Here is a 16790-nt window from a genome sequence, read left to right as displayed (position 1 = left end):
TCGATAGGTTGACAAAGTCGGCACACTTCATTCCTATTAACATCAGTTATCTGGTAGCTCAGTTGGCTGAGATTTATATTCATAATATTGTAAAGCTACATGGAGTTCCTTCGAGTATTGTGTCGGATAGGAATCCGAGGTTCACTTCTAGGTTCTGGAAGAGTTTACAGGACGCTTTGGGTTCGAAGTTGAGGTTGAGTTCGGCTTATCATCCTCAGACAGATGGTCAGTCGGAGAGGACGATACAATCTTTAGAGGATTTATTGAGAGTGTGTGTGCTTGAGCAAGGTGGAGCTTGGGATAGTCACCTGCCATTGATAGAGTTCACATACAACAACAGTTACCATTCGAGTATAGGTATGGCACCGTTCGAAGCTTTGTATGGTCGGAGGTGTAGGACTCCTTTATGCTGGTTTGAGTCAGGAGAGAGTGTGGTGTTGGGACCAGATTTGGTTCATGAGACTACAGAAAAAGTCAAGATGATCAGAGAAAAGATGAAAGCGTCGCAGAGTCGACAGAAGAGTTACCATGACAAGCGGAGAAAGGCCCTTGAGTTTCAAGAGGGTGATCATGTGTTTCTGAGGGTCATTCCTATGACGGGTGTGGGACGTGCATTGAAGTCTAAGAAGTTGACTCCAAAGTTCATCGGTCCGTATCAGATTTCAGAGAGGGTTGGAACTGTGGCCTATAGAGTTGGTTTGCCACCACATCTTTCGAACTTGCATGATGTGTTTCATGTATCGCAGCTTCGGAAGTATGTAGCGGATCCTTCGCATGTTATTCCGAGAGATGACGTGCAAGTTAGAGACAACCTTACGGTGGAGACTTTACCGGTGAGGATTGACGATCGTAAAGTGAAGACATTGAGGGGCAAGGAAATACCCCTTGTGAGAGTCGTTTGGGACGGAGCGACTAGTGAAAGCTTGACTTGGGAGCTGGAAAGTAAGATGCGGGATTCATACCCTGAGTTGTTTGTTTGAGGTAAGATTTTGAGGACGAAATTCTATGATTTGGGGAGAGTTGTAACGCTCTAATCGTTATTTAATTATTTTTGATTATGTGGAGTCTTATATATGATTTTTGGTGATTTATGTGGTGTGTTTATTTTATTATATGGTTTATTTTATTAATAATTAGAATAAGTGGGAAAGATAATTAATTAGAGTTTTGGGGGTTATGTTTTGATTAATGGAATTAAGGGGGAGTTAATTGATAATTAGGGGAGTTACTTTTTGGGAGTTAAGAAAAGAGAAAAGTCAGAAAACGTTTTTACATGAAAATCAACTTTTTGGAGAAAAGGGAGAGAAGAGCAAGTAGAGCCAAGAACCAAGTTGCTGTGCTTATTTTTCTGAAATTCTAAGGTAAGGGTGAGGTTTACCGCAATTGTATAGGTTCTGAATTCTGATTTTGTTTTTAACAGGTTTATGTGAAAATTGGGAGAAGTTAGGTTTTGTTAAATTAATGGGTTTTGAGAGTAGGGATTGTTATATTGATGTTAGAAATGGATTCTGAGTGCATATAACCTTTCATTGCATATCTGTAAACTGATTTGGGGAGTGAATTGGAGGAAAATGGGATTTTTGGGAAAAACCTGCATTCTGCCCGTACAGAAGTTCATCGCTCGCCTCGCGAGTAGCCTTTGCTCGCCAAGGCGAGTGAGCAAGTTCATGGCTCGCCTCGCGAGTGAGACAACTCGCCATGGCGAGTACCTGTGAGGAAAACTGGATTTTTGAAGTGTTGTTATAAGCCGTATTTTGGGTAGTTTTATGTACCTGAATGATTTTAGAGAGGACTGGAGCAAGTTTTAGATTAAAAAGATGAATAGGGAGCTTATAATTGATGATTTAGTGAGAAAAATGTCAAAACTCCCGAGAGCACCATATTTTCGTTCGCCTCGAGTTCGCCTCGAACTCGCCATGGCGAGTGTCCTGTTTCCTGAGCTCGCCATAGCGAGCAGATGTGCTCGCGAGGCGAGTTGCCCAGTATTTTTGTTGGATTGATTTCTGTTGTTAATGGTTGATTTATCTTGTTGATTAAGCATGGCTTTTATGTTGGTGTATTTTTCTGGATGTTCTAAATTGGTTGTAATGAATGGATGCTGGCTGGATGTATGCTTTTATTTAATTAAGTTATACATGAATGTTGTGAATTGGAGTGGTGGGTCATATACATATATATGTATAGGTTAGGTTTTATGTAGATATACACAAGTAGGTCAGTTGCATAAGCATAAAAGTGGGAGAGCTTCGGCTCTGGAACGCCTTGTCGTTCAAAGTGGTGGAGCACTAGTTGCTCAAAGTGGTGTTAGTGGTGAGGACTTATGTCCTGAAAACGAATGCTTTAACCATTCTACAGCGGTGAGGGCTACGGTCCTGATTATGGTACCACATGCATGGGTGTTGTTAGAGGAGTCTTAGTGGAGTGGTGATGAGTTGCATGAGTCGTGAATTGGTTTTTAATTACCATTTGTTGATGACATTGAAAATGATGATATATTATATTGTTGATGAATTATTATGATAGGGTGTTAGATTCAATTGATGCATTCTTTATCTATATTATTGTTGTGAATTTCACCCCTTCTGCTTGAAAATGTTGTCCTTCCTATGGGTAACTTGCAGGTGATCCTGAGTAGGTGGTGGTGGCTCAAAGTGTCTAGGGCTCTGATACGTGGGATGGAAATTTGTTGTTTAATTTCTTTCCTATGTATCAAATTTTGAATATTGTTGTTGTAGCCCTACTGATGTTGGATTTTATGATGTTAAGGCTTTCATGCCAAGAATTTATTATGGAGTTTAAAACAGTTATGAATGGTTGTTTGGTGATAATATTTCGCTGCAAATTTAATGAAAAATTCGAAGGATGTTTTATTAAATAGATTTTTATATTCTATTTAAGATGTTTATTATAAATGTGATGTGACATGCTCGTTTGGGGTTTTACTCTGATATTGAATTATTATTATTTAATTAATTTTGGGAAACGGGGTGTTACACGAAATATCTCTCCGCCATGGCGAATCGCGACAGACCAGACTATGTGAATTCTGCAGTTTTTCACCAAAAGTCCTAATTTTCCCCAATTCAATCCCCAAAACTGATTACAACATTGTTATATGATTATACCTATGATTTGTACGCAATCTCTCATCATTGTCATGGTTTCTACACTTTCAATTCAACAATCTATAATCAAAACCTAAACCCAAAATCCCAATTTAACGAAAACCCTCATGTTAAATCAAAATCAGAAGTTATATAATCTATAATCATTGAGAGTTAGTCTCACCCTTACCTTAGATTGATGAATAAAATTCTACAGGATCAGATTCTCCCCTCTTGGCTCTTCTCCTAGCTTTCTCTTGGTTTTTCTCCCAAAAACTGTTTGTACGTGAAACTGCATCTAACCCTATTTTCTCCTTTTTCTCAGTAAATATAATCTCCCAATATTTAATTAACTCCCACTTAATTCACTTAATTCTCACTTATTCCACTAAACTCTTCTAATTTCCAAAATAGCCCCCACAACTTAAATCTTATTTTATTTTCAAATCTTATTCTATAAAATAAGCCACTTAATAAATCAAATAATTCAAAGAAGGCGTTACATGGAAGAGTTAAATGCAATGTTGATGCCTCTTTTTCTACATCTAGCAAAAAAGTAGGTATTGGTATGTACATTTGCGATTCGGAAGGAAACCATGTCCGTTCAAAAACCATGTGGTTTTCACCACTGTGTCCAGTTAACATTGGAGAAGCTTTAGGACTTTATCATGCAACTTGGTGGATCAATGAACTTCAGCTCACAAATGTTGATTTTGAGGTAGATTCGAAAACAGTAGCTGATTATTTTCACAAAGCCAGAGGAGATAACACCGAATTTGGATCCATTATGGAGAATACTATCCAGTTTTGCAATATATTTTTAACAAACTCTCATGTCGAGTTTATTAGGAGGCAAGCAAATGACGTTGTTCATGAGTTAGCTAAGGCAGCCACATTATGTCCTAGCTTCCACATCTTTGATGAAATTCCAGCATGTATTTCTGATTTAATTTTTAATGAAATGATATAAGTTATTTTCCCTCCAAAAAAAAAAAAATTACTTATAATAAAATAGTATTAAATGTATTATTTATTTAGGGTGTGTTTGGATTGAGGGTTTAGGATGGGAAGACTCACTTTTATTTTTTAAATTACAAACAATGTAAAATATTTTTTTAAATACATTAAGTGTTTTTGAAATATTATATGATCATTTATCATGTTGTTAGTTCAATTTTCAAAAAATCATTTCATAATGCCCATAATTTAAAAAAGAAAAGTACATTGTCCTCCTAAACCCTCCATCCAAACACACCCTTAATATCTGGTTCAAACGGTTCTATAACAGTTCGACCAGTTGAACCATGACCCAAAGGTCACACCGGTTTGACCTCCGGTCTGGTTTTAAAAACATTTGAGACACGAAAACATATTTCAACACCAAATTTTAGATGTGGCTATAGTAAAGTTGGGTTCATCTATTGGAGTTGGAGAGAGAGAAACTAGAGGAAAAGGTTACTTAATAGTACGGCGAGTAGCCACTTAATTATCCTTGCAAGCTACTCTCGTTTTTTTCTGTGTTCTAACGAGAGTTGCATTCTGAATAGATATTTTTTATCCTTCTAGCAACCTTAATTCAGTTAGTAGGGACAATATATAACATATGCAAGGTCCGGGATTCAAACCCCGACCACCACCAAACAAATATTTCGATCACAAAATTAACTCTGAAGTCGGATTATTACCAATTAATGAAAGAGAATAGTTGTCGAAATAAAAAGCCAACCAATCTCAATCATAAGTTATACTATCAACCAAACCAAACCATAAATTGACAGAGAATAATTATACTATAAACCAATCATAATTATTTTTTTTTCCAAAAACAGATCAACCAATCCCAATTTAACATTATTATAACTTTTGTCATTATTCAAAACTGTAGTAATATATACATCAACTCGGCAATCTGAATTTACATGTTTTTTTGTCATGTATGACAGGGATAAAATTGTGCGTGACAATGTTGTCACAACCTTTAATGAAAAAATTGTCACCTTTTTCGGTGCAAAAGAGTAAGAATGTGAGGTATTCTATTACGATTATTGCTTTTCACTGTGATAACTACATATAATACTTTGGCAAATCAGCAGCATTTGCTGCCCTAGGGCAAGAAGTTCGCTTACGTTTTGCGCCCCAACAGAGGTTTATTACTTTGCCAATTTTCTTTTTTGAACCTAGAAATCCTTGACATTTTGGGGAACCGCAGCAGCACTTAACCTCTGCACCAAATTGCACAAATCTACAAAACCGAAAATACGAGATAACATTAATTTCTACTATCAGAAGTTATTGACAAGCAAATGCAGGTTATACAAAATCATAAATTTTATGATCAGTCACATGTTCTCTTCAAATGAAAATAAGTAGCATTTATATTTGGATTTAAAATGAGGCTTTTGTTGCATCTCTTCCCAAAAGTACTCAACAAACTTGGTGACAGAAATATAATATGGATCAATCATAAATATTTCTTGTAATTTTAATCCCGCATGAATGTAATCCAGTAGATATTCTTTTATGACTATCAATGAATGCATGTGATTCATATCCATGGGGGTATTTTGAGCATATAATTTCTCGATTTGGATTCAAGGGCAATTCCATAGGTCCAATATGGTATAAGATATAAAAGAATTGTTTGTGTAGGAAATAAAGGATGAGAGTTTTTCTTAACAACCAAAATAAACTATTAGATACTTTTACTTTGGTATATTTAGGTAAGTTTCCACTTTCATTCAGATTTAATGTCACAAACTCTTCCTACTCTCATCTGGATTTCAGGTTTCAGTGCCACATGACACCTTGTTCTAAACTGAATCGAATTGGCCTTGTTTTAAACTGATGTAATCTTACCTTCTTAGAGTCTACACCTTTCTATGGCCATCTCTACACATGAATCTAACCAAGGCACTTTATGTATTTATCTTGTCTCACTTAAGTATATTGATCTAGTAATGCCCGGTGTTTGAGATAATTCTGCTCATCCCCATCCCTTCCAGTCTATGGTTGTCTCCAGCCTCATCTACAGCACCCATGTCTCTACCTCAATCACATGTGCCTTCATCTCCAACACATATGCCTCCACCTCTACCACTGATGCCTCCATTTACAACTTTTATGGAATCTCTTGCAGCTCCATCTCCCTCCTCTGCTATGGCCTAAATCTTTGCACTTGATCTTCCTATTGCACACCGAAAAGGTATACAGTCTACTCACAAACTTCTCTTCATTGGGTTACTTTGAGCTATCATCTTCTACAAACTTCTCATATTGCTTGTTTTTCTTCCTTGTCTTTTGCATCTATTCCTAAGATTGGAGGCGAATCTCTTTCTCATCTTGAGTGGCCACAAGTTAAGGTTGAAGTAATATGAGCACTTCAAAGCAGTGGAACATGTGACCTTGTTGCTCTCCAGCTAGGGAGGGAGGTTGCTGAGTTAAAGTGGGCACTGATGATCAACCTTATCACATAGAATACTTGCTAAGTGACACAGGTATTTCATTTGGATTACAGAGACATCTTTGACCTCGTAGAACCAACTAATTATGCACTTTTATTTATATCCATGTTTGTTATGTTCCACAGACATATTCTCATGTTTGATATTAAGAATGCTTTCACTCATTAAATCAAGAAGTTTAAATGGTGTAACCTTCTAGATTTGTTTCTCAGGGGAGTTTTTTTGCAAGTTTGTTGTCCTCGCCAATGGCCTTAAACAGTCTCTTAGAGTATGACTTAGTAGATTAGCAATATTACTTCCTCACCAAAACCACTTCCAGTCTAGCACTTAAAAAAAAACAATTACCAATATTACTCAACAGTTTGACACGACACAAAGTGAGTAGATCACTTGGTCTTCTACTGACATTCGACCAGAGAATGTATTTACTTGGCTGTGTATTTGACAACATTGACATTACAAGGAATGATTATCATGGTACTGCATAGATAAACAACTTCTTTGCCTCCATTTTCTGACAAGAACTTGACAGGCTTTGATACTTCTTAGAGGTAGCACAATCCAAGGATTGTATTGTAATTTCTTAGAGGAGGTATCCATGGACATTCTAGAGTAAATAAGTTTGATAAATGTTTAACGTGTTAACACTTCTATGGATCCTAATGCATAGATTGGTTGGCAAACTAAATTAGATCCTAAGATGATACCAAAGATTGGTGTGCAAACTAAATTATATCATTATAAGTATGGTAAGTCAACTTCTTAACTGACCATAAGAAAGATGTTGGGATGTCAGTTCATATCGCAAAGTACATTCGAGAAGCTTCGGGGAAAGTTCTTATTTAGGAAAACAAGGGTCATCCTCAAGTTGCAGGATATTCAAATGCTGATTGGGCAACCTTATCTCCTAGAAAAGTAAGAAGTTGAATGTTGTAGCACAGTCTAATGCTGAAACACAATATCAAGCCATAGCATCAGCTACATATGAGCTCATGTGGCTTAAACAGTTACTTAAGGAGCTTGGATTCTGATAGGTTATATAGATGACACACATCTGTCCTAATCAAGTTGATTTTCACATTGCTCCTCAAATCCAGCACTTCCTGAGAAAACTAAGCATGTTGAGTTTGTCATTTTATTGGAGAGAATATTTATCAAGATACATGACCACTAGCTTTGTTGGTTCAAATGATCAATTGACAGATGTTTTCACTAAGTTTATGAGAAGCCCTCAATATAAACTATATATGTATCAAACTTGGTAATGGTATAAATATTATAAATACGATAGCATTGACATTTCTATTCATTTAATGTTTCAGCATATAAATGACATAGCTCAACTGTGTAACACATGAATTATGTTAGGATCTAGTATGAGAGGGTGTTTTAAGTAATTAATAGGTAGTGAATTAGGTTTAAGTAGATTATTAGTAAGTGGCCCGTTAGGATCCACTGGTTCCTATCAAATTGGTCCGACCTACCAGATTAGAGTATCACTGCCTCCTCTATTCCGTCATCCAAGAATCAAAACCAGTCAGAAACCTAAGCCAACCTTCGAACCTTCTCCTTTCACTCACAAGCCATATCTAGAAATTTTGAATAACTGACTCCCTATTTGTTCTCAAACAGCAACCAAACCCCTATCTTCCTGAAACAACATAACTGAAACCCTATCTTTTCTCGCCCTAATTTTTAATTCGTAAATGGATCCATATCTTTCTGAACATAACTGAGTTCCTAATTTTTTGCCTCCCTAGATTTCTGCAAATAGTAACAAGTAGGGAGATAGAATCCTTAGCCAACCAAAACTGATTCACAACCACACTAGAATAAGCAGTACATTCAGAAACTGAACAAAACACAAACAACCCATTCACCCCAAACTGCCACCATAAAAAATAAAAATAAAAAGAACACAAATACCATGGAGGCTCGAGTCAGCATGTTGGATGAGAAGATTGCTAACACATAGGTTAGCTTGAACGAAATTCAAACGAAGTTGGAAAAGTTTGCCGCTAAAATGGACGAGAATTTCAACAAGCTTTTTACCATGTTGATGGCGATGCAAAAGCCGCAGAGTGGGACGAGCAACGTCGAAGGTGATGTTGAGAAGCCTTCCGACTTCGAAGATGAGCATGTCAAAGAAGGAGAAAATCACTCGTCACATCCCAAAGTGACGAAACTGCAAGCCGATACTTTGGACGAATTTTCTTTGTCAGTAGAAAGTGGATGTAGTTAACACGGAGCAGAGAAGACCCGAGAGTGTAAACACCATAGGTGTTTTCGTCTCAGGCAAGCATGTCGCGAAAAGAGACTTAATTATAGTGTCAGAGACCAAACCATGTGGGGTACTCAGAGAGCACGGAAGACTGAAACTTCATCAAGCTTGTTGAAGTATGAGGTATGTGAGCATGCATCTCTCAAATCACTTGGAGAAGTTGCTGAAAGTCCTTTAGACACAATATGGGTCACTGTTGGAAGATTCTCGACGAGTAAATTGGGAGTTCAAGCTCTACATACTGTTGGAAGCTGCATTTATCCAAAACAAGGATCACCAGGTAAGGAGAGGATAATACGATTGTATTACTCGGTGACTATGCTACAACATGTGAATATTGCTGGAGTGGTACACTTATTTTTTATAGATTGCTCAACTTTGTATTTGATAAAGGCAAATTCCCAAGCTCAGACTTGAGGACAAGTCTGCTTTTCAAGACGGTGACAATGTTAGGATCTAGTGTGGGAGGGTGTTTTAAGTAATTAATAGGTAGTTAATTAGGTTTAAGTAGATTATTAGTAAGTGGCCCATTAGGATTAAATAATAAGAGGCACATTAGAGTTACATACTAGATTGTTCTCTTTATTTGTATATAAAGGGGAATTCTTGGGAGATCTAGAGTATGACAGACTAAATTTTCTGTTTAGCGCCATAGTAGGATTCCTCTCTGAGTTATGTCGGAGCTTTGCTTTGGGAGTAGTTATAGAAGCTCTCTCTACTACTATTTACGATTTTCATTCGTATCAATAAAGCACCTTAATTTCTTTAATCACCATCTGTTTCTTCTTCTTGTTGGTTTGTGTTACTATTAATTTGTTGGTAGGATCCTATCAGATTACTTCCCATGCATTTGACATTTAATATCCTTGTAATCTTTGAGTATAAATAAAATATTCTATTGAGTGTTAATTGACTTGAGCACTGTATATATAACAAATGTGGTAATGATGTAAATATTATAAATACAGTAGCATTCAAATTTGTATTATTTAATGATTTAGTATCTTTATGTCATTGCTGAACTGAGTAACACATGGATTCTTTCACTTGCATTTGACATTTATTATCCTTGTAATCTTCGAGTATAAATTAAATATTCTATTGGATGCTTATTGACTTAAGTGCATTTAGAAAAAAGTATGTCTTCCTATTTTTCCTAGTTTCACCATTACTAGAATGCCAATGCCAGAACAATAATTTTCCCCATCAGCTTTGTCAATATTCCATGCCACTAGCATCCTTCCTTTGTATTGCCATGTAAAGACTAAATAGTAACTGAGAATTGGAACAGTAACTAAATAATAATATTACAACTGGGAGTGGAATGCAAAATAATAATTTCAAGTGGGAATAATAACTAAATAGCTTATTGACACTAATCTCCTTGCTCTGTATTTTGACGGCCACAAAAAAACACAATGTATAAAGAATTTTGATTCCAAATGCAAAGGAGGACGCCATTTTAAAGTTTTGCAAAGTTAAGATATCATAATTGAGCTAATAAGAATTTTCTACACACCAAGCGGAAAATATGAGGTAGGGTCAAACATACCTGTAATCGTATGTCAATGGCTCTCCAACTTCTATTGAACGACCAGCAAATACACCAATGCGTGTTTCACCATCTACTTGCCTGGAAGAAACCATGATATTTTTAGCAAAAATGTATAGTTTGATTTTGGCAAATGGCCTCCAGCCCAATGCAGATTTGTCTCCATTTTTACTATACTAAGAAAAATTTGAACTGTCCAGTTATTTCCTTGTATTTTAAGGTAAATTTCATAGTGTATGCATTTGTCGGTCAATGTATTTTTATATCATAAATTGCATTCATTTATCTTTCACTTATCTATTTTTTCCTTGCAAATTTTAAGTGCAAATCACTATCAGGTTTATATTCTATTCCAAAATTTAGCAATAATTTGGTGCTGTAGGAAACTCTATCTATAGAATCCTTGAAAAGTAGTAACATAATGCAAATCAAGAGCAAGTATAGCAGAGGCTTTGACACTAACCACTTCTCCAAAACACAATTCGGATCACAGCTATGGTTTAAAAAGCGTGATGTATTTCCTTTGAAAGTTGCATCTATTGTGAAGTCTTTCCGAATCTCACACATATAAAAATTCTGCACACCCTTATATTTCATGTCCCAAAGCCTTTGTTCACATAAAGCATCATCAATAACTGCAACAGAAAACATTTCTGGTTAAATGGAGAAACGGCATAGTAAAAAGATAATATATGCTTAAAAGATCATATGACTTTCAAGACATCCTTGGATAAATGGCATTTTATATCATCTGAAAGACATTAGAATTAGATTATAGTATGAAAGAAGGAGATACAAAAAATGTTCTAACAATATAGACTATTCAAAAATATGAGCTACCTTCTCCAATATACTCAATTATAAACTCTCCTTTCTCAATTGTTTCAACAGCCTCAACTCCCCATCCACAAAACTCAGTCTGAATAAACAAGCATATAATGTTAATTGATAGTAATATTATAGGAATTTATGCCCCAAAAAATATATACTTAAAAATATATTTCAGGCATTTAGTCACTACAACAAATATTCAAACCTTGACAATCCTGATTTGTTTTTCCCTTCGAAATGGCCGATTACTACAATTTTCAGAGCACCGACAAGCCTTTGAGCAGCTTATGCATTGAACCCTGATAAGTAATAATGTTATGTAATACTTAATACACAGCCCAACTTATGAAATGTTAAAATTAAAATTACTAAATAGCCCAACTTATGAAATAATACTTTGGTACTAAATATTGCCAAAGCATCTTTGTTTTACAACTAATTACAACTACAATGACAAGGAAATATAAGATGTGATTGGTACATGTAGATAGATATCAGGCATACAACAACAGGGGAATACAATGACAATGCCAAGTAATTCTCCCTTAAGTTAGGAATGAAGTGAGGAATTTGATTTTATTTGAGCCTATATCAGAGCACGCTCACATTAACAAAGGGTCTATTTAAAAAAATATCATTTTCTCGAAGGTATTCTTCTGCTATTCAATAATTTTGGCAAATATAAAGGTATCCAAGTCAAAGATGAATGGGAGCATGTTGTATGTTGGTGTCATTACATCAGTCTTGTTGAGTATTTGCTAGGAACCCTAGAATTGAATTGAAAAGAAAAAACACGTTTACTGAGGAAATATGAAAGAATAGGAGAGAAATCTGTTTCCCCCTTCTACAAAAGAGCCACTGCTTTATTCACAAAAGGAAGATAACATTCAATGACAACCATCTCTATAATTGTATTCCCCAATTTATACAAATACTTCCCAACTAATTCTATTATTCTATATCTGGACATGTTTTATGTTTTCTACGGTGTACAAACTATCTAATCCATAGGGTGAAGGTAAACATAGTTTCTTAACTTAAAGCTCAATAGCAGTAACAAGAATCATTCCATCCATATCTCTGTAGACCTTCATGTCTAGGATAACAAAACTTTGAATGACTGAAATCGATAATATATCGGATATAGAACCAAAAGGGCTTTTTCAACTAAAATTATGAAGCCTACATTATTTACACCTATAAAAAGATTAATTTAAAAGGAAATAAAGAGTGGAAGATTATTCACATGTACCTGCATACACAATCATTAGAGCAAGTAGAACTGCAGTTGGTGCACCCAACATCATCATCAACATCACTACGCTTTTTCTTCACTAGGTACATGTCTGTTATTAATTAAGGCTAGCAACATGGCAAGGAGCTCAATAATTTACTTGAAAAATATTTGACTCTACAATGTGTAGAATTCAAATTCATAAACTTGACTATAAAATAGATATGCTTATTTAAATTCTATCAAATATAGTGCTTCAATATGTGAAGGATACTGCGCCTTATGTGTGTGTATGGTGGTGGCTCCATCTTATTGTCCATGTCTTTCCAAGTGAAGTCAATCTTGAATTCCTCGTTAGCAAAAGGAAGAGGCAAACGACAAAATACTTCCTGGGAAAAGGTAGGACAGGTCAGAAAATATCGCAATAGACTAACCAAATTACAAAATTCCCATGCAACCAATCCATAGCCATAATTGTTTGGTGTCTCATATGGAAAATCCCAAACAGCATATGTAAGGCACCAGCAATATGTGCTAGTAGTGGTTTAGCTTATATCAAAACATGCAAGGCACCAGCAATATGACGAGCAATTAAATAAATTCCTTTCCTTCTCAATCAATTATTCATCTAATATTAAGAAATGTCAAATATATTATGCAAGGCAACCCTGGAAGATTCGTACATTCACACATGAGTTAGATAGATGTAAAGATATTCTTCGTAAACCTTACCGAAATGTCACTTGTTGAAGTATCAGGCTGCTCCTGAAACACATTCAACAGTCCTGTCAGCGAGCCTAACCAATGAAAAATTGCAATAAAAGAATAAAAATTTGAAAAGAATATAAATCTAGTGAGAAATATTCCGCAATTCTATGAAGTATATTCCAGAAGTGACCATTTGTAAGACAATTTAAAAGTCAAATAAGTTTACGGTAAAAATATAGATCCAAATATATCAAAAATTGTATGCTCTATAAAATGTACAAGCTGTTTTATATTTTAGATAAAGGACAATGGGGAATAAAAGCAGCACAAACAGAAAAGGAATGTCACTATGTAGACACCCCAAATCCTAACCAAAAACTTCACATAATTCCATTATAATATCTTTGACATAATGCATAGGGATATAGATAAGAAAAGTAAAATACAGCCAATTAGAGGTTTCTATAACCAATACATGTGAGTTATAAACAAGTGCCGAGTACCCCTTTCTTCCCTGATGTGTCCTCCCCCAATAGCTATTAGGAAAGAAAAATAAAAAACGCATGAGAATAGGCTCACATCATCACAATAGCAATCCCTATGATGGATAAAATTGAAATGCTTTGCAAACCATTTAGTGATATTGACCTGGAAAATTGCATATCTTCCCTGACTGCTTTCTAAAAAGAAAGACGCGGAATGGAAGGAAAAGAAACAATAACTTGTACATTCCAAACAGAAAAAATAACTACATTTGGATATGACAAGGAATGTAATGGAATCACGCACTACAATTTACAGTATAATCAATAAACAATTACAGTAAATAGTTCTGGTGAATACAAGAAATTGACCTTTTTGTCCAGGCGCCAATCAGAATGTCTCCAACAAACAGCTTGCCCAGGATGATCTTCCAGACGGATCACGGCTTCTGGCCATGGTGCACATTTAGTATGGAAAGCCACCGTGCAACGGACACACCGCAACAAATTCAACTTTTGCTTGCAAATGAAGCACACCTGAACACTTAAGAATTTAATACTCTGGAAAAACAAGGCAGACAAAATAAAGGCAAAATACCGTATCCAACATAGCCTCTACATACACCAATGTGGAAAAGCAAACCAATTTGGAGAAACATTCGGAGTTACTAAACCCACCTCAACCCCTAAATAACATACACATGGTCACAAAAAAGGTTTTGTAGTTGACTATTGATTGAATAAATGCAGAATATATAAGTAAGATCATAATCGATTTATCAAAAGAAGCTAACACAGTATTCTCCAAATATTATAGATGAATAATTAGATCGAATTTGAGATCAAATTAAATGAGAAATAAAGATTCTACCATTAACTTGCATTTATAGGAGGCTAATTTCATAATTGGAACTCGTAACCTAGTAGTAAAGCATGGATATACCAATACCCCAACTGGCGCGGTTAAAATTTTAGACAAAATATCCAAATCTATGTAAATCCCCAAATATGATGTCGAATCAGCAACAGAGATTTTTTTAAATATTAATCTAACAACTAATTAATAACATTTGTCATTCAAAAAATAACGAGCAATGGTGAATTGACAGTAAAAATTTACATGTTGCGGACACTTGAATTTCTTGAGATTTGAAACCCCAACAGCTTGTTTAGCACATTCTTTATGATAGCGAGCAGCACATCCACGAACAGAACACAACAGCTCATCCTCAGGACACAAAGCATGGTGGCAGAAACAACATTCAACCTAAAAAATTCAAATCAAAAGTTCAAAATCACAATAATCAATTCAATTGAGTAGAAAAAGAAGAAAATTCAAATCAAATGTTCAAAATCACAATAATCAATTCAATTGAGTAGAAAAAGAAGAGTGTAAGTACCATCTTCGAAGCAGCAACGAGAAAAGGAAGAGATTGAGGATCTGTAAGGCGATCCCACAAACTCTTGTGTTTGTCTGTTTTACGGAGAGAACCCCGAGTCCTCTTTAAAACCCTAGCATAGGCAGAGGAGCCATTGTCAGAAGAACCAGAGGCGGCATTGGGGGCAGCGGGGGCAGCATCCGTAACGGAGCATGGTGCCGAGAGAGGCGGAGACGGTGCTAAGTTCCCCGAATCTAGCATGGTGATGGTTGGAATCTGAAACCCTAGCAAGGAAAAGGGTTTCAGATGGACAACTATGAGTTGAAAAAAAGGGAAAATTGGAGGAAGAAGCAATGGGCGGGAACGCGAGGTTTTGTAGTTTTCATTCATTCATGGTTTCCGGGTTAAACCCGACCCAATCAATCAACTTTCATTACTTTGGGTGGGTGGGTTAAGAATACAGCTGTCAAAATAACTTTTATTAAGCTTCCTTTTTTTTTTTTTACAAACTTTATTAAGTTTCCTATAAAACCTCATATTTCTAGACCTTCATCTCTATTTTTGTTATTTTATTGATGGACTCTAATGGTGGTCAACTCTTGGTCCAATTAAATTTCTAACCTTTTATAAAAGAAAATATCTTTTGTCGGGAAGAAATATGATTATTTAAAAAAGTTTTTTTTATATAAAACAAAAAAAATTTGGAGACTTTTTTTTAAAAAAATAAAATAAAGATTAAATTAATGGGAAGGAGGCCAACTTTAGACCCCCTTTGACATGTGGGTTGGGGCTTATATTTTTAAAAACTGAATAAGTTAGATTTAAGCCTAAAAAATAATTCTATCACAAACTATACGTCGGATTTCAATCTTAAATTTTTTATTAGACAAGACTTGGGTTTTCCAAAGTCTAACTCAACTCAACATATTTTCAACTTTTAAATTTGAGAAATGACATGTGAACAATTATTTTTTTGACAACTTTTGTGACAAATTTTTATCTTATACTCACATTATGTTTTCACTTTCTCTCTCTATTGCTTTGATTTTTGTGTCAATGCTTCATTTTCTTTGCAAAATTGTGGTTGTCTCAAAAGTTCTCATATAAATGGATGTTTAAATAACACACAATTCCTTAAATTTAGATCAATACATAAAAATCATACACAAGAGTTTTAGCTCAGTTGGTAGGGACGAAGGTGAGGTGACGTGAGCTCTTCGTCGACGATGAAGATGAGTGTGACATAAGTTTGTCGTTGGTGAGAGTGGGAGTTATGTTTTTAAATTGAGAGTGAAAACGCAAAAGAAAAGAGGTTTTTAGATTATTTTTTTATATATTTTGTTTTGTTTTGATCGTTTTAGGGTTATTTTGGAGTTTTTTCAAATAAAAAATTCTTTTAAAATATTCATTGACTCGTAAACTCATTACAAACTCGTGAGTCTTTACGAGTCTACCATAGAAACGATTCTATCACGCAATTTTACTCATTTTTGCCTTATAGACTCGTAAACTCGTACGAGTCCACTTCAGAGTTTGACAATCATGTTATCTAGTGTATTTCACAAGAGTTAGGCTTCTAATTTCCCTCTTCTTTTATTTGGGAAAAATATTTCAACAAATAATTTTTTTTTAAACTTATTTAATTTTGTGTTTTTGTTTACTATGAATATGTGTAACCAACACAATTGTTGGAACAAAATGTGTCTAACAATGTCTTTTTGAGTTTTGATGATAACAAGGTATTACAAGTTCAATTGA

At 35.1% G+C, this 16790-nt stretch overlaps 1 protein-coding gene across 3 annotated transcripts; it reads right to left on the bottom strand.

Annotated features, from left to right (window-relative positions):
• Positions 1–4931: 4931 nt before the first annotated feature.
• On the bottom strand, positions 4932–15371 carry LOC25480139 (histone-lysine N-methyltransferase ASHR3). Of its 3 annotated transcripts, none has more exons than XM_039830562.1 (11): positions 15054–15371; positions 14774–14920; positions 14026–14190; positions 13196–13222; positions 12738–12852; positions 12482–12575; positions 11435–11528; positions 11239–11317; positions 10862–11033; positions 10399–10479; positions 4932–5346 (listed from the first exon to the last, which is right to left on the bottom strand). In XM_039830562.1, the coding sequence occupies exons 1-11, from the start codon at positions 15291–15293 to the stop codon at positions 5169–5171; spliced, it is 1392 nt and encodes a 463-aa protein (XP_039686496.1). In that variant the 5' UTR covers positions 15294–15371; the 3' UTR covers positions 4932–5168. The 3 variants fall into 3 exon arrangements, with proteins under 3 accessions (XP_039686496.1, XP_039686495.1, XP_039686497.1); XM_039830561.1 differs by having other exon boundaries at positions 4933–5346; positions 13196–13228; XM_039830563.1 differs by lacking the exon at positions 4932–5346 and adding an exon at positions 6716–9097 and having other exon boundaries at positions 13196–13228.
• Between the last annotated feature and the right edge of the window lie 1419 nt (positions 15372–16790).

Source organism: Medicago truncatula, chromosome 2, assembly GCF_003473485.1.
Source record: "Medicago truncatula cultivar Jemalong A17 chromosome 2, MtrunA17r5.0-ANR, whole genome shotgun sequence".
In the NCBI taxonomy this organism is placed as follows: domain Eukaryota; kingdom Viridiplantae; phylum Streptophyta; class Magnoliopsida; order Fabales; family Fabaceae; genus Medicago; species Medicago truncatula.
This window is presented reverse-complemented; position numbering and strand designations above follow the sequence as displayed.